At 41.9% G+C, this 17756-nt stretch overlaps 2 protein-coding genes across 5 annotated transcripts in view; one reads left to right on the top strand and one right to left on the bottom strand.

Annotated features, from left to right (window-relative positions):
- The window catches only part of cdh23 (cadherin-related 23), a 156389-nt gene that overhangs the window by 122854 nt on the left and 15779 nt on the right, over nt 1-17756 (top strand). For all 4 annotated transcript variants that reach the window (XM_047602291.1, XM_047602292.1, XM_047602290.1 and 1 more), the window contains exons 28-37: nt 235-295; nt 731-879; nt 977-1112; nt 1711-2099; nt 2518-2619; nt 2776-2778; nt 3048-3197; nt 4123-4251; nt 4581-4709; nt 4836-5063. In XM_047602291.1, the coding sequence (XP_047458247.1) occupies nt 235-295; nt 731-879; nt 977-1112; nt 1711-2099; nt 2518-2619; nt 2776-2778; nt 3048-3197; nt 4123-4251; nt 4581-4709; nt 4836-5063 (1476 nt within the window). The remainder of the gene's footprint in view (nt 1-234; nt 296-730; nt 880-976; nt 1113-1710; nt 2100-2517; nt 2620-2775; nt 2779-3047; nt 3198-4122; nt 4252-4580; nt 4710-4835; nt 5064-17756) is intronic.
- Nucleotides 5970-16835, bottom strand: vsir (V-set immunoregulatory receptor). Its single transcript, XM_047602296.1, has 7 exons — nt 16530-16835; nt 10650-11039; nt 10375-10425; nt 10179-10289; nt 9874-9901; nt 9264-9439; nt 5970-7694 (listed from the first exon to the last, which is right to left on the bottom strand). Exons 1-7 carry the CDS (start codon nt 16609-16611, stop codon nt 7657-7659), a joined length of 876 nt encoding a protein of 291 aa, XP_047458252.1. The 5' UTR covers nt 16612-16835; the 3' UTR covers nt 5970-7656.

The following is a 17756-nucleotide window of genomic DNA, read 5'->3' as shown; positions in this document are numbered from 1 at the left end:
GAGGAAGTAGTGATTTGTTGATCTGTTTTTCAAAACCATGGAGTGAGGAAAAACTGCATATGAAACGTGCAAGCTATCACGTAACTTTCCAGGATGAAAAAAATGCATCACTGTTTCTCTATATATAACCAGCTCCTACATATTTTCATATTATTGTGCATCCGGTTGTGTTTAATGTCATTTTGTGGCTATTTTAAGATAGTACAGACTTGTTGCTTGTGTTTGTCTGCACAGGTTCAAGCCACAGATGCAGACCAGGGAGAGAATGGCCGAGTTCTGTACAGGATTGTCACTGGTAAGAGCTGCTGTTAGTCAGTTTCTGTTTTTTGTTTTTTTCCAGAAAGTCTTCCCACGTGACCACATGCTCACTGAACATGCACTGGTATCACCTCAAATCTTTAAACCTGTGAGTGTGGTTTTTGTGATACAGTTCTGCTCAAAGCATGAAAGTACTTCTCAAGATAATTGTAATAGTTTCCATTGCATTGGCTGTTGTTTAGAAGTACTTCCAATCTCTTACCAAAGAGTAAAAATACCACAAGTTAATCTTTCTTTAAACAAGTTATTTCACTTTGTTTCATTGTTAATTGTCCCATCAACTTGGCAGATGCCTCTAAACCAAGAGACTAGACTGAATGTTTTGGAAAAATTGTGTATTTTAAACGTCTCACGGCCTTTCTCTCAACTCGTCTGTGTATTTGTGAACGTGTGTGTGAATGCCTGCTTGCAGGGAACAGCAACAATCTGTTCAGCATAGACAGACAGACGGGGCTGGTGACCCGAGGCCTCAGGGCGCTGGACAGAGAAACCAGCAGCTCTCATATGCTGGAGGTGGAGGCCTACAACAGTGACGAGGGCAGCATGAGGAGCTCTGTGAGGGTGAGAAAGAGCTTCATCCTAGTGCTTCCTTTATTTTAAACGTACTGAATGTGTCATGCGGGGTATATTTGTTCGTGTTTTTCTCTAAAAACTGCAGGTAATCATATATGTTGACGATGCCAATGACGAGGTGCCAGTGTTTACCCAGCAACAGTACAACCGTTTGGGTCTGAGGGAGACGGCTGGAATCGGCACCTCTGTGATCGTGGTGCGTGCTACAGACCCCGACACTGGTGAGTCCAGCCCGATGAGTCAGAGGCTTGAAATAAAGAGCCTGAACTCTGATTTCAGTTCCTGCTGTCAAAAGATGTTCTAAAAGTTCATCTAACTATTTTAAGCTGCAGCATGTAGAGTGTGACTTTATACTTTGTACTTCATCTTTGCTGGAGCAAATTAGCAGATCATAAACAACACTAATGTGTGCTTCTTTAAAGCCCCCCGACCCCCCACCCCCCACCCCCTCTCCCCCCTTGTTATGACGCACTGCCATGCACCAAAAATTGCATTATGTGCAAGTGGCATTTAAATCTCTACTTCTGCTCCAGAGTACAAACTTCCCCTATTCACTTCCCGTCGTGTGAAGTTCTGCCGAGACACATTATGACACATGCGGTTCTGTGACATACATTTTCCAAAGCATCGGAGCTGGCAAGAAACTGAACTAAACACAACATGTACAATGTAACCATAGCTTCATTGTAACATTGTTGTCAGAAACTGATGATAACAAAATGATGCTGGTAATTATTCTGTTGTATTATGAGAACTTACTGGCACATTCGTTGAAAAATAAACGTTTTTTTTTATCAACCCCCATGTGTTCCTCTTCAGGTGACGGTGGAGCCGTCGCCTACGCTCTCGTATCTGGCTCAGACCGCAAGTTTGAGGTGGATGTGAGCACGGGTCTGGTCACCACGGTCGACTATCTGGACTACGAGACCAAGACCACCTATCTCATGAATGTCTCGGCCACGGACCAGGCTCCGCCGTTCCACCGAGGCTTCTGCACGGTTTACGTCACGCTACTTAATGAGCTGGATGAGGCCGTGGCCTTCTTCTCCGCTGGTTACGAGGCTTCGCTTCGTGAGAACATCGCCACCGGGACGGAGGTGATTCAAGTGCAGGCCCAGTCTGCCGACAACTTAAACCAGTTGACTTACCGCTTTGACCCTGATACGTCACCAGCAGCTCTGGCCCTTTTCAAGATAGACAGCGTCACGGTGAGTGGAGCCACAGTGGATAAAAGGTCACTGAACATATGAGCACAATGTGCATGCCTATTTATTTTATCCTTCAAAGGCTGCCCCCTCACCCCACCCCACCCACCACACACACACACACACACACACACACACACCACCCATTCTCTCAGGTATGTTTCATCCATTAACCACAGTAGGATTCAATAACACTTCTTCCTCCGTGATTGAAGCTAGCACTCTAGTTGCAGCATGACTGTGAGCTGATCAAAGAGCTTGTGCACTTTGAAGTCGTTTGATTACTTTGCTAGATAAGAAATGAGGACACCTTTGTTGATAATGACATGTAAGTTTTTCTGTGCTGCTGTCCTCCCTCGTTCTCTGGGAATTCCCATAATATAACCTTATGAAAGTCAGGCTGATGTCTGTGATATTTCAGGGCCGTATCACAGTGACAGGCCTCCTGGACAGAGAAAAGGGAGACACGTACACCTTGACTGTTGTAGCGGATGATGGGGGACCTAAAAAGGACTCCACTGTGGTACGTCGCCTCATTATGACTTGTGTTAGACTTAAACGTCCAAACAATGCACAATTTTTTGACTTACAGCATACATAACAGCACGTGTTGTGTCTTTTGTTGTAGAAAACTAAATGGCATTTCTCTTTTATTAATTGCATCTCATTGGAAGTGTAGAAGGTAAGACTTCTTTGATCATCATTAAGTTTTTAAGTTGGTTTGCCTGGGTTTATGTCTATACTATTCTCAGCCATGCAGGTTGTAGTGTATCCAGAAAACAAACTCATCCAAGTAGAACTGAAGAAAGTACTTGGTTAAGTAGCAAGACATCTTCAAGGAAACTGTTTTTGCCTTTGTTTTTTGGATATACTTGGGTTTAATCCATCTCAGTGGTAGGTATCACTATGTTAACTTGAGTTAGAATCCACATTAATCTTATCTCTCCACAGGTGTCCATCACTATACTGGATGAGAATGACAACAGTCCAGAGTTTGATATCACATCTGACACTTCGGTGGACATCCCTGAAAACACACCCATGGGGAAAAGAGTGGCAGTGGTGCTGGGAAGGGACCGAGACTCCGGATTAAACGGCCTGGTGAGGATAAAGACAGATGGAAGAACTCATCTGTTCACAGAGGTTGAAGGAGGCCGTACTGTATGAAATCCACTTGTTGTTGTGTTTCAACCAAAACAGTGCTAAACGAGGCATTCAGATGAGCTTTATGATGGCTGTTTGAAATCAGTACGGTTGGATGCCCATGTTAGTGTTACCATAGAAGGATAGGAAGGATAGTCTGCTTTTTTCTGCTTTTAAAGCTTTGGAAACTAAAAAATCCAGAGTACAGAGACATGATAGAATGATCTGTGCTGTGCCTTGAGTTGATAATTATGACATGAATTATGGGAAATAAGACTCATTAATTATCTTGTTAAAAATCAGTATTATAGCATTTTTCCAGGGTGTGGGGCCATCGCTGGGCATGAGCAAGCTCAAAAGGCAGACGGAATACTTTTCTTATTTTAATTTGCTTATCTACTCTGAACATACACGGATATATTTTAAGCTGCATGTTCATCTAAAATAAATAAAGTGTAGACCAGCTGATCAACATTACCACAGTAACATTACAGGTCATAGGGGACTCATCACCTTAAGAACTCCACCAAATAAAAAGTCAACACATTTGACTTCGTATTGCGTTTGTCGCTAAAAAAAAAGGTTACATTTCATTGTTTTTACGTCATGAATCAAGGGGGTGATGTTTCCTGTAACCTCACTAAAGTATTTTACTCTCACTTCGGTTTGTAATTCTTTTCATGTCACACTATAAATACAACCCACTTGTTCCTTGTTTCTTGTTGCTATTTTATGTCACGGTTCTGATCGCTTCCTTTTCTCTCTTAATCATTAAATAATCCTGGTTTTAATTCTTTGGCCAAATACAGTGGTATCCATACGGTCTTCTTTTTTCTGCCCCTTATGTTTCTTTAACTCAGTCTGACTTGTTTTGTTTTCTCAGGTCAATTTCACTCTGGTGGCAGGCAACATGGAGGACGTGTTTAAGATCAAGACAGTGAACAACACGTATGGGGAGGTTTATGTCAATGCTCCTCTGGACAGAGAGTCAGTAGACCGCTACCTACTAAAGGTCAGACTCCAATCTAAGTGTAGCTATGACATCTTCACTGCATATCTACATGGCTATGTTTACATTTCACAGTCAGTTTCTACACAGGCAAAATAAACTGATTACATGTTATTTGTTATCATTATTCTATTCTGTTCTTCTTTTCAGACTGATCTGCTCATATTATTTATATCAGTATTTTAACATAAAAGAATCTTGTTTCCAGACTCAAAGCATTGACTAGAATATTATTTTTCTGACACACCATCAAAGTTTTCTGCATGTAATCTTTAGCCATGTGTCTAAATTCTCTGTGAGGCTTACACATCAGCTCTTGTGCATTGTTACAGGTGCGTGCCAGCGACAACGGTTCACCTCCCAGACACACAGACCACTCACTCACCATCAACATCCTGGACGTCAATGATAATGCACCTGTTATTGAAAGCCCGAGGGGCTACAATGTCAGCATAAGTGAGGTGGGGCTTCACTGGCACACATGATCATTTTACGTGCATGTGTCTAGATCTTAAAGAGAAGTTGAATATGTGTTTATGACACAAAAAGTTGTTTTCATTCTGTCACCTTTTGTATGTGTTTTGTAGAATGTGGGAGGAGGTACGTCGGTTCTCCGTGTGATGGCTACGGACCGAGATATCGGCCCCAACGCGATGCTGTTTTACTACATCACTGCGGGAAACCAGGACCTGACCTTCCGCATGGACCGAGTAACCGGGGAGATGGTGACACGGCCGGCCCCGCCGGACCGAGAGCGGCAGGAAGAGTACCGGCTCATTGTCACAGTGGAGGATGACGGCACCCCACCTCTGTCGGTAAGATGCAACGAATAGAGGAAATAAACTACTGATGTGCTGCAAATATCCAACATTGTTTCAGTCTCGTGGCAGACAGCTGAGGGAAATTGCCGCATAAGACAATTATTGTAGATATAAACATGCTGACGTGAACTTGGTAGTGACAGATCATTTGTAGAAGGATGTGAGTCAGTATCACATCCTATAGAGAGCCCTCTCTTGGTCAATCATTGTACTGCAAAGAGTCACACCAAAGAGGTTTCTTCATACTGGGACACTTCCTCTTTCTCTACTCGCCTTACACCAAGACACAGCACAAATATGAAACACAGTGAACCGTGTTTCAATTTTCCTTTGTAATAAATTAAATACAGTGGCGTGTTGATATTCTGTACAGTATACACCGACTCCGGGGAGACAGGAAACACCTTAATTTGTCAACAGGAAAGCCACAAGTCATTTCGAAAAAAGAGGAAGATGAAGGCTTTTCCTGTTTAGCTATATCTAACATTTAAACTGGTTGTGTACACAGAGAGGAGTGTATCATACTGTGCTGTGTAACCAAGGCTCACAGAGTAAACACATTGTCACGTGCCAGGTGTACTATAGTCACTTTAGAAGTATTATTAATAGATGATTTAAATAAAGAATTTAAGCTTGAGAGAAGACAATGTCCATCTCCAGATAATACCTCCTCCCACCTCCCTCCGTCTCTTCTCATAAAACAATCTTGTTTTATCATTTTCTCTCCTCGTGCCATCCTCCCTCTGGTGTGCACCATCTTAGAGCCACAGAAGTGGAACAACCTTGTTCTTGCTATGATGGCTCCCTAGAGAGCAAGCGCAGGACGCCCTTGTAGGGTAATAGTTTTGGAGACCTGCCATTTAAAAGGAACAATGATTTCATGGACCAGACACAGGGATGTTCGGTTTAAGAGCTCTTTATTTTACAAGCCACTCACGAGACAATTTAAATGCTTACACAGACCAAACATGCTTTCACAGCATCAACTGCATGTCCAAGACGAACCTTTTGAAAATGCTGACGACTTGCCTACACACACCAACCCACACGCGCACACAGGTTTCAATCAGACACAATCTTACTCTTTGAAAAGACTTGCACACATACACACCAGCACGCTTGAAAACACAAATACTCAAACGTATTCAGCCATTAAAAAAACAAAACACATATATACATAATACCCTGCCTCCTACACCTGCTACATGTTATTTTAGAGATGATTTCCGCCAAGCACCTGCTGCATGCTTTTACATCGAGAGAGAGAAAAAAAAAAAAAAAAAAAAGAACAGTGGTTTTGCAAAAGTCACACAAGTAATTTCAAAACTGCGGTGATTTGCAGTAACCTCTCTTTATCTCTTAATCCACCTTGATACAAGAGGGCTTTGGTTTAAAAAACGCCTTTGTCTAGACACCCACAATAATGTTCACTTTTTATCATCATCATATACACAATTGCACACACAAATATAGAAACTAAAATGAAATGAAAATGAAAAAATAAAAATTAAAAAAATTAAAATAAAAAACACACGTTACAGTGTGATGGCAGTGATTAAACCAATGAACATATTTCTTGGTGTCTTTTTATATTCTTTCAAGCTACATTCAAGAGATAAACAACAATATATTTTTTTTTATTCATTTACTCATGACAATTTGATGAGAATAACAGAAAAAACAATCAGTAATTTTCAGCATTTTACGAATATACCGAAGGCCACTGTGAAGTGCTGCATTTCTGAGGACAGGAACAGGGAGGAAGTAGTATTTAAAGCTACAGAGTTCACAGAAACTGAGGTAGCAAAGAAGGAAGCGAAAAAGAGCCAGGGCCAAAGTATAAATGATACAATGCACATAATGCCATGAAAACCAATTACTGTCATCCTGTGCAGTAATATTGGGATTTCTCTTATGGTTAAGGCTCCTTTGGTATGGACCACTTAATTACAATGAGAAGAATAAGTGGACATTAGATCTCTTTTACAGATGTGGTTTCACTACAAAAAGATGTATTGTTGTTGTTGTTTTGTTTGATCTAGGGATGTAGGAACATAATGGAATATCCTTCCCTCATGTGCTGACGTGTTTACCAAGTAATCTTCATCATTATTATGGCAGAAAAATCAGTAGGATTTGTATAACAGAAAGCAAACCAGCCTCAATTAACCAAACCAAGTCAATGTGCACGTGCACCAAACTGATTTGGAAGGAGCCGCATGTCACTTTTAACATCCCACCCTCGAACATGTCAGGACATCCATCTCCATAAACAGTGGGCCTCACCAGATTCCGCAAGTTGGTCCTCTGGAACATCTAACCCAAACCCAGCCCCCACCACAACAAAAGTTGGACTTTGGCTTCTGGCTATTGCTGCAGATGGAAATAGTTTTTGAATCAAAAATGCCATTGTTTTCCCTCCTGCGGTCCAGACAATATACAGACGGCAATCCCTGCAGAGGTTATTGTGAAAAAGTTCACTAAGGTACAACATCACTGGAGGCAGAGAGAAGAGGGAGAGAGAGAGAGAGTTGCAGGACTGTTTCCAGATGAGCACTAGGAGCGATTAATGTGGTTTCACTCCCCTTTAAACCTGCATGAAGTCTGGAGACTCGGGGATGGTGTCTGGAACAGAGAAGAGTGCCTGTTAGTGAGAGCACAGAAAGCTGTAGGAGGCACCTACCTGCGCAAACGCATTTTATTACTTTGTGCTGACATGTGGAAAATTAGATATGAGGACGCTGGCACATTTAGAATTGCACTTCCTGCCCCAAATGTGACAGGTGTCAAATTTCAAATGACAGCGTTTCTTTTTCCAAACCTACCCCACCGAATAGACAACCGATAAGATTTCACAGAATGTGATGAGCTATACTGTATTTCAAAATGTCAACAACACGCAAAAAAAACAGAACAAAAGCCATTAAGTCTAGATTGCAACATGTTAAAGATAATGAGGAAGTACTGTCAGTTAAATTCCGCTAAGTTAAACATCCGTGTTATAGAAAATATGAAGTGTGCCTTTTATCCATGTAACACAAAACCCAAGACAAGAAACCAAGCTGAATAACATCTGTGGACCACTGCAGGAAATGAGTTCTGGCAGGGAAAATCCACCATGACAAATGTGAAAAATATAGTTTTTTTCCAAGAATTTCCCAATTTATCTGTATTTCTGACTCCTGATCTGTAAAGCAAAAATGGCATGATGAGTGGACTACTTGTAAGAAGAGATTTTCCTATTTTTCTAGTTAGACACGTAGGCCAAGACTGGATCTCCTCAATTAGCATGACCCAGTCATTTCAAGATGAGCCGTGTTTCGTAGACTTTTCCATATCTGCATGCTCAACTGTTTCAAGGTCTTGGAAAGCACACATCTGGTGGTGCAGGCAGCAGCTTCAGTAAACTGTCCTTCATCGTTATCCCTGCACCATCTGACACTGAGGTAACAAGTCAATCTTCCTCAGTATGCCTGGAATGTCTGCACAGGTGCCTCAAGAATCACTAGAAAAACACTCGGGATTGAGACACTTAGCCGTAACTAATGTTTCCGTATTATTTCCAGTCGGGTCATAGAGAGAGGCCGAAGAGGCCATTAGAGTTAAATGAGAGTGCTGATGGGTGGAGAATGACTTGCGACAGAGACGAGCAAAGAATTCAGAAGATGTCACCTTAATGAGGTGGCATTCAGTTGTGTGTGGGGGGAAAGAATTAAACTCAATACACAATGTTTTTCCTCTTCCTCATCTAGGCAGTTTCAGCCCAGCTGCTTAGTGTGTGAGTGTACTGTTTTGCACATCAACAAATGCAGGATGTTTCAACAAATGCACAAAAAGTCCAGGACTGATTTCATCAGTATTTTACCATACCGGGTGTGCATTTTGATGTCGGTACTTTTAAAGTTATATCATTGTGTCATTGAGTCTTTTGCCACTACTTTTTTATGAAATGAGAATGGGGCAAGTGTATTTGACCAGAATGTAGCTACTGACCTACCAATGGACCTTTTGAACAGAAAGAGTGCACAGCAAACGGTTCCTCTAAGAGTGGGGTAACACACTGCTTTCTTAATATTATGACGTCATCGAGTGGGAAGTCCTTTCTATCAGTTTCTGTGCCTTGTCTGGCTGTAGTACGCAAGGAGTGTGGTTGTACTTGCGTCATGATGTAAAGTTCTCATGGTGGTGCCTTACCTTCTGCTGGGAAGAACACATCACCGTGGGCCGGAGGAGAAAGTGGTGTTCCCGGCTCAGACAACAGGTGGCGACCTGTCTCAGAGGACTGCCTGGCCATGATCTGAGAGACGGTACGAGTCGTTGGCTGAGGCGATTCGCCGAGAAACACTGGGTTCTCGTGCCCCAGAGCGTCACTGAACACACGCAGAAACAGACAAGAAAGAGAAAGATACGTGAAAAAAACTGCCAGTATGACTCAATGTGTTGTTTCAAAACTCATCTGTTGCTCAAGACACTTGGAAATTGTGTCACATTTGTATTCAAGCAGGAAATAAGGTTTGTAATGCTCAGTATCTATTTTCCAGTAATATTGAATACTACATGGAATGATTGGCAGCTTGCCAAAGGGACCGATAATATCATAAAGTGACTTGAATGTGGTATAATCATATCCTGGGACCTCTTGCGAGTCCCGTGTATAAATCAGAGTTGTAACTCATTTTAGCTGAAGACATCTGTTGTTTAAGAAATGTTTTGTGCGCTACACAGCAGCATTATACTAAGCAGCAGCTGTGTTTTGAAGTTGGTCTTTGAGATCAGCTTGTTGACAGACTGTGGGAAAACTTACCTGTCCATTCTCACCAGCTCTTGTGCACCTGGGAGAGAGGAAACAGGAAATGAGCTATTGTGAGTGAATTGAAAACGCAGCGGAACACTACACATTGAGTGTGAATGTGCTTCCTACTGTATGAACTACAGTTAATCCACCACACTGACAGGAAACATGTGTCCGACCAAACACTATGGGAATCCTGGTGTGAGAGACTTATATTTGACTCATACTACGGATATTGAAAATAGCGTATGTCTGCTCATCTGTGTTTATGTGTGTGTTTGTACATGTGTTTGTTTGTGCAAGTCAGTAATACATACGTTTGTTTGACTGGGCACTCTGTCTCTGTTTGTACACAAGCACCAGAATGAGAGGCAGAGAGAGCAGAGCCAAGATGCAGGCTGTCAGGGCCAAGGCCACTGGCACAGAACCTGTAAACGAGAGACTGTGAGTTAAATAAACTGAATAACTCGCAAGTCATGCAGTGGATATGAAGGCTCGAAAGAGGTTTCATACCTGCAGGTGGGTTGGGATCCCAAACAGTGCAATTGGGGGATCCGCTTCTTCCTGGAAAGAGATAACACACATATTGCTTCTGACATATGTTACCACATTTATGCTAGTTGCAAACCACAATGAGCACATGTCTACCACGTAGCTGAAGGGAAACTAGCAACATTGTCCTACTTTCTGTCCTACTTGCAAAGACTTTATAATTGATTGAACATAACTTTTTCACTAACAGGTTATCAAACAATCCTTTAGTGCATGTTACATTTAAATGTCCTTACGTGGCGTGACATGGAGGATAACGTGGCTGTGGGCCCTTTGCATGATGGTATTGTGGTGCATCTTGACATCTAGGAGCAGACAGCAGTAGCGACCCTGGTCCGCTTGGGATACATTTTTCAGAAGCACAAAAAAATCCTTGTCCGAATGTCCGAAAGCCATGCCTTCTGGCAAGCGGGTGTTGTGGCTGTGTGTAAAGTTGCGTGGGCCCTTTCCTCCTGTACAGTGCTGGTCACTGTGGGACGTGAAAAGCCAGGCGTGCTTAAGAGAATCATTGTGCAAGGGGGCACCTCTCTGATTGCACACCAGCTTAACCGTTGCACCCTCGGGACAGGTGTAGAACAAGTGGGGTGGGGAAGCACTTATGGTGGAGTGAGACATCTCAACTTTGCCTAGAGACAGAAGACAAATATAGAAAGATGCAGATTACATATATATTAAGGACTTTTAATAGTATAAAGTCCTTATATCCTTATATATCACCACAAACATGCTTCACAAACAAAGACTATTTTTGAATAGTTCTGTCTATGTAAAGTTTGGCTTTGGGCTGTGGTTGGGGTTCAACTCTGTCTTGTGTGCAGTGGAAATTATTAGTAGTCTCTGAAAAGCTCAACCCAGGGAGGACCATTTTTTTTTTATATCACAGATGACAAAGATAACCCAGTGAAAAGAAGGCAGTAGAGATTGATATTGATATTTAGCAGGAAACCACACGGATACAGTGGATTAAAGTTCTCCGAGGGTAAAGCACTTGATAAATAAACTTTAATTCAAATTACCTTGTAGCTAAAGTGGGGTGAGTCCCTGCCTAGCACCGCGGCCCACAACACAAATAACCACCTCTTCAAATGTAATTATAGCAACTACCAATCTGAATATGGACTGAAAGCCAAAGTCCAACAGTTTATGTGTCCTGTTTCTGCATGTCTCATGGTGTTTTTGGTTCTTTTGGGTCAGCACAGTTTGTTTCCTGCTCTGTACATTCAAACTGTGGTTAGACCAAATACATAGTGTGCTGGCTAAAGCAAATACACTAACTTCTTGTGGGAGTTGCTTGTTCCTCTCAGACAGCTACAGAAATATATTCGGAAACACGTCTTTTTTCCAATAAACTAGGAAACGGGAGTCCGACTGCTTGTCTGTTTTGATCATTCACTACAACTCATATATTGTTATAAGCAGTCATCGCCCTTCAAATAGCCCTTTGGTTTCTAAGAAGACATATATAGACGTCTTCATACATCTCTCGATATGCTCTCAGGAAGCCAAGAATACAGCTGTGAAACAATCTTTACATGTTGCATAAACTGTTCTCCATCTCTCACGTTCTACCTTCACCCACATCCTGCTCTGACTTCACCAATGCAGCAGCAGAATGTGCGAATAGATAAAGTCTTTAATATGTGCTGTGAATTATTGTTTCTTTGCAACAATGGAAAGACTAAACATAAAAACGATGCAGACATAGCATAGCATATAAGATGCACCCACATAATGAAAAGCAAGCATGTAAAACAACAGAACAACTCTGACACGCTGCATCTGCTTAGATCTCTGCCAGCTAATGTCTGCAACAGACAGGCAGTGTGGTTTATCATCTAAGAATGTTGCAAAGGGGACAGGGTTGCATGTGAGTGTGCGTGTGCATGTATGTGTGGGGGCGGAGAGCATTAACGCCTGCTTGCAAATTTGCTCTATTGCAGTTGCTCGGATCGAAGCTTGAACGCAGGCTGTGCAAGGCTGTGTGTATGATGGGTCAGCCAGGGTGGAAGGTGGTCAGTGCCAGGATTTAAGGAGTGGACTTCCTTCCTGAGTTGTCCCGGCACGCGAACACTCCTCCCAGTGCTCCTTCTGTCTGGCTCCTTGTTACTTGGAGCTGAATGTGAAGAGCTACAGCTGCTGCTGCTGCATGACTCTTTATGGGCTGCAAGTCTCAAGCAGATTGCAGCCCTACACACAGGATATCATTAATGTCACTCGCTTAATCAACTGATCATTGATAATATAAAATTATAAATATAAAATATTTGTTAAACTGTAATATAAGATAAAAATACCACAGTCAATTTGCACATTTTAGAGATCAGAACTATCAATTTTGGTGTTCTGGCCTGAACAATAACCTCAACTGTTACTTCATCATTAAAATAGTTGGTTGATTTATTTTCCCTTGGTTAACCAGTCAATCAATCAAATCAAGAAATTGTGGACGCTCTAGAAAGATAAGGAAATGTAGTGAGATCATAGTTTGGTGCAGTATGCTTGAAAAGTTAAGCAAATCCAGCAGCAGCTTTTCATGGTTAATGTAGGTTTAGCGCAACTACTATTTCCCTGAGGGGGCAGATGTACCATGTAGGAGAGCCTCATGTGTCAGCTACAACACAAACGAGGAAGCACATCAGTTGTTTAAAAGTCTAAATCACAGTTCCGGCTTCAGCTGACTGGTTTACACAAATACAGCAGCTAAACAACCTTTGGTCTTTGATTAGCTTTGCATGTTTGCATTTGCAGTATATGCGCATCCTGTGCGTGTGTGTGGCCGTTGTGAGCTAGGGAAAGCAATAGGAAGACCAGGGTGGGTGATTAAAGTGAAACTGTTATCCTCTGGCTGTTCCTGCCTACGTGGTGAGACAATAGTAGGGAAGCCCTTCTCCTCTCCTGTTTCACACACACCCTCCCTGACCTTCTTTTTAGCAGCTCAGCCGGCTTTCTTTAGCACTATTTACACTTTTTGGGTTTTTTTTTTTTTTTAGAAAAGAAAGGGGATATAATTTCTTTAGGGATAATAGAGGCAAAGGTTCATTACTTGTTAATCTGCCAGCTGTGACACTCTACTGTATCACTTTTATCAAAATCACTTTTTTGTAGTAAAGTGGGAGGTGTTTTCCACGTTGTCAGCACTATCTCAGCTGTTTTGATGTGGTTATAAAGTAGCTAAAAAAAAAAAAAAAAAAAAACAGACGGCAGGCTTTTGCCCGGTGTCAGGAACAGACAGGATTTCTTTCACTGGCATACACCAGACATCTGTGTCTTGGCTCAATTATAGATCTACATTTCCTCCTCTCATCTCTGTTCACAGGATCCTGATAGCCCCCCGAGGGCCCAGAAACAAGCCTTCTTTTGTTTTAGGCCTGGCTGCCACCTGTTTAGGGCACGCTGGCACTGACAGCTTTCTTTCATTCAGACATATGTGACTTAATTAAAAGTGTATCACTTTCTGCTAAAATAATACACTTTTAACCACACGTCTTCAAGAGCTTACAATTATACCACCTCATGGTCCTGAACACACCCCACTGGTATAGCTGGTATTCTCTGATGTGCATATATTCTCTATCTGTGCTCAAGCAATGCTTCCTGACACATGCCTCAATCTCCGCCCTTTTTAAACCCACTGTTATGCTAATGGTTATCATGTTCAAAGGTTGTTCATGATACCAGCAGGAGATCATTCCCCCTTCGACCGAAACTCTCTTGCATGAGGTTTCATTTGAGAAGTTTCTGATGCATGAACATCTTTTAGTAACAGGAAGTGTTCAAATGCGTTACTCAGTTACTACCTACTCATAAAAGGAAGTGGTTAAGGGTCATCGGTTCATGTCACCATGTTCAAGCATCGTTTGACATTTAATTATATTCTTTGTGCTTATGAGCTAAATGGCGATGGCTGGTTTGTGTGTTAACTTTACCCTTCATCGACATGATATGTGACATGTAAGTTTGTCAATGTTTGAGCAACGATACCTTCGTAACCACAATTACAAAATCTCCTCTTCCTTTTACAAAAGCAGCAGTGTAGATGAAATGTCATTTTGAAAGTGTAAATGGGTCATTTTGTATTTTTGAAACAGTGAAAGTTCAGGTATTACCTAACTTAAACTGACTGACTCTGTTATAATTCAGCTAGTTTCTGCTTTTTCTCTCTATTGAGTCCTTCCCACTTTCAGGCGCTTTACATGAAATACAGTATTATGCTGTTACGGTTACATAAAGTCATCATTTTTTTTTACAATCAACACACTTGAATTGTTTGTTGCTGTGGCTAAAAGCAGAGCCAAGGCTCTGTTGGGGGTGGTCAATGTTGCATCCTTGGCCTGTTGAGAGCGTGGGAGACAAACATTTACCAGCAGCACGAAGGCCGTTAACCATGATATCAGCTACAAATGTACAGACCTTTAAAAAGTAGACACCCAGAAAAATCACAGAGAGACAGAGGGAGCTCCCCTTCCTCGGCTGTCGTCTTATTACTAATGGTGTGTGTCCCCACACAACTGTTGCACATCATTTACAGTCTGTCTCTACCTGGTCAGACCTCTTCTTGTTCTGACCAAGATAACTGTGGCTTAATAAAGATTTACTCATTTAAGTCCACAGATCAATGCATGTCTTGTCTCAGCGGGAGGAGAAAGCAGAGGGGGCAAAGAAGGAGTAAGAGGTCACTTCCTGTGCAGTTTACTGACCATTCCGGCTGTGCCATTGTCCTAAGTGCTTATCTAAAGTGAGAGGAAAAGAGGCACGGATTGCTGCTGTTTCTCTCCAATCATATTATTGTGGAGTAGAAGCCCGGTATTGGCTTCAGGACAAACAGCTGTTTTCATCATAAACCGAAAAGGTGGAAACTTCTCAACAAGTAGGATGTCAGAGCTCAAAGGAAGGGGCACTGTAGTGTACTCTTAAACCTTTTAGGTCTTTTTTTAGGTGACTCTCGCTTCCTCAAATTAGCTGAGATAATTTAAGAACACTATACATTCCACCAGGAATACAAAATTCCCCTCGAGTTGGCTTTTAACCAATCTCTGAAACTTGGAATTCATAATATGTACTAAAATATGTTTTTGTTCAGGATTAATCAATCTAAGCTTTAAGCAAAACATCACAACTACGTTAGAGGACTTTCTGAGTGAGTTTATCTAAATAGTCCAAATCCCTGAAGCCGAAAACTGATAACCTCTGCAAGTTTTCAGCAGCGTTTGAAGTGAGTCACCCTGCGCTCCGGAGGCAACAGCTGCGTCTCCTCACTACTCCAGCGCCACTGCCCTAAACTTCAGGCAATGCCAAAATAAAGATTCCTCGCATTTCATTACGGCTCCCCCGAAAAGTCGATGGATTGCCATCACATAGCAGGAGCGATTAAGCAGATAAATTAAACGTATCCGCCTTCAATCCAGTGTACTTTGGCGCACACGGCTGAGGAATTAGAAACATTTTTCTCTGTTCCCCTTGAAGTTGTTTTTCCAAGCGCGTAAAGTGTTGGCCACATTTCTGGGCTCGCCTGTCTTAAAATCGCAAACAACCAGTCGCTCGCTTGTTTGCGGCTGAGTTTAAGGTGGATTTACACTTCACTGCATCCCATGGGAGGGGCTTTAAAACAGCTTCGCACCAGATGTTCTATCAAAAACAACAACAGCAACAAACGGGAGCCGCGAAGTTTTAAAGATGCTCAGCCAGACATTTTTACAGACACATGCGCATTGCCATTAAAAATGTCTGGGATACAGGGCAGCTGTTGGAACTAGAGGAATACAAAAGACGCACAAACCTTATCAGTGGGCCGTACGGGACCTGTCACCGCGCACGGTTAAACCATTACGACACGCAAAGTTCATGTTGGAGCGCGGATATATTCAAACCGATTGCATAATTCTATGCGCATATTTTTTACATTTTTCCAAACTCTGGCTCTGTGTAAGTCTGTGCTTTCCATCTGCAAGTCAAAGTGACCGTAACCATAGCTGACAAGTTTACACACGCCCGCCGGATGAGCTAGTTAAACCAGTCTGAAGTAAAAATAGATGGACGCGGGTTTTTTTTTTTTTTTTTTTGTAGTAGTAGTAGTTCTTGTTGTTGTTTTTGTTTTGTTTTTGTCGCGTTATTCTTACCTGCAGAGATCAGAAGAGAGACAAGCCAAAGCATGGACATCCTTTCCAAAACTGATGTCCGAGAGGGTAATCCCCACTCCATGGTTGACTGGATGCAAAAGGGGAAAGAAAGAAAAAAAAATGCAGGACAGAGTTTGACTGAAGCTGTTGTCTACTTTATGTACAAGTAGCCTTTGGTAAAGTTTTTCCCATTCACTCTTGAACTAGAGTGAAATTCTCTCAGATTTGTAGCAAATGCCAAGACGAACGTCCCTTGTTGGTTTATCTCCAACTTGACTTGAGGCTTCTGAGCTTTAAAGCGCAACAGCAACGCAGTTAAAACACCTCCCTCCCCCCTACTCCCTCCCTCTCTGTCTCTCTCTCTCTCGCTCTCGCTCTCGCTCTCTCTCTCTCTCTCTCGCTTCCTTCTATTCGTCTTTCTGAAACTCTAAAGTGTGAGTGGGTGCGTGCAGTGAGTGTGCCCCCACCCCCGAATAAATCAGTGAAGTACAAGTATCTGAAACCCACAAACAAAAATAGTAGCATCACGTGTGTTTTCCCCACATATGTAAACGACCATATGTGTTTAATGAGTTGGAAACGTGATACATTCACTCTCGTAAAGTTGGCTGATGTGAAGAAGAGGGACTTTTATAAAGAAAAAATTGGTGGGTCAGTCCCTAGTAGACGCTACATTCTTACATTTCTCATAATGAAAGAAGGTAGAGCCCCTTTATTTTTCTCTGAGATGACCCTTAGTACTATTAGTAGTGATAGTTGGTTAGTTACTTTAAACCTGATACTCAATGTAAACATTTCTGTACCTTTAACATATTTGCTTTTATATACTTTTTCTTGTGTTACCTTATTCTTTTTTTTATCTTATCTTATCTTATCTTGTCTTATCTTATCTTATCTTATCTTATCTTATCTTATCTTATCTTATCCTATCTTGCCCTCTTGCGCAGCATGTCTAAAGATTTGCAGTGCTACAAAAAATTAATAAAGGTGCAGATTTGTTTTGGATAATCACTTTGTGTGTGTGTGGCAGAATTACAATAGCCATTCTTTTTTTTGTTTGTTTGTTTTTTTACCAGCACTGCCTGCAGGGACAAATCATTTGTGAGAGCTTTTTAGTAGCAGTGGGTGTAGAATGGGGCAGGTCAAACAGGTGGAGTGGAAAACAACCCGACTTCCACTCCACCCAGTGATACTTTACTTTAGCGCATGTCTTACAATCTTTTAGCG

The sequence above is a fragment of the Mugil cephalus genome, chromosome 13 (genome assembly GCF_022458985.1).
Source record: "Mugil cephalus isolate CIBA_MC_2020 chromosome 13, CIBA_Mcephalus_1.1, whole genome shotgun sequence".
NCBI lineage: Eukaryota > Metazoa > Chordata > Actinopteri > Mugiliformes > Mugilidae > Mugil > Mugil cephalus.
Note: the sequence above shows the minus strand (reverse complement) of the source record. Positions and strands in the feature narration are given on the sequence as shown.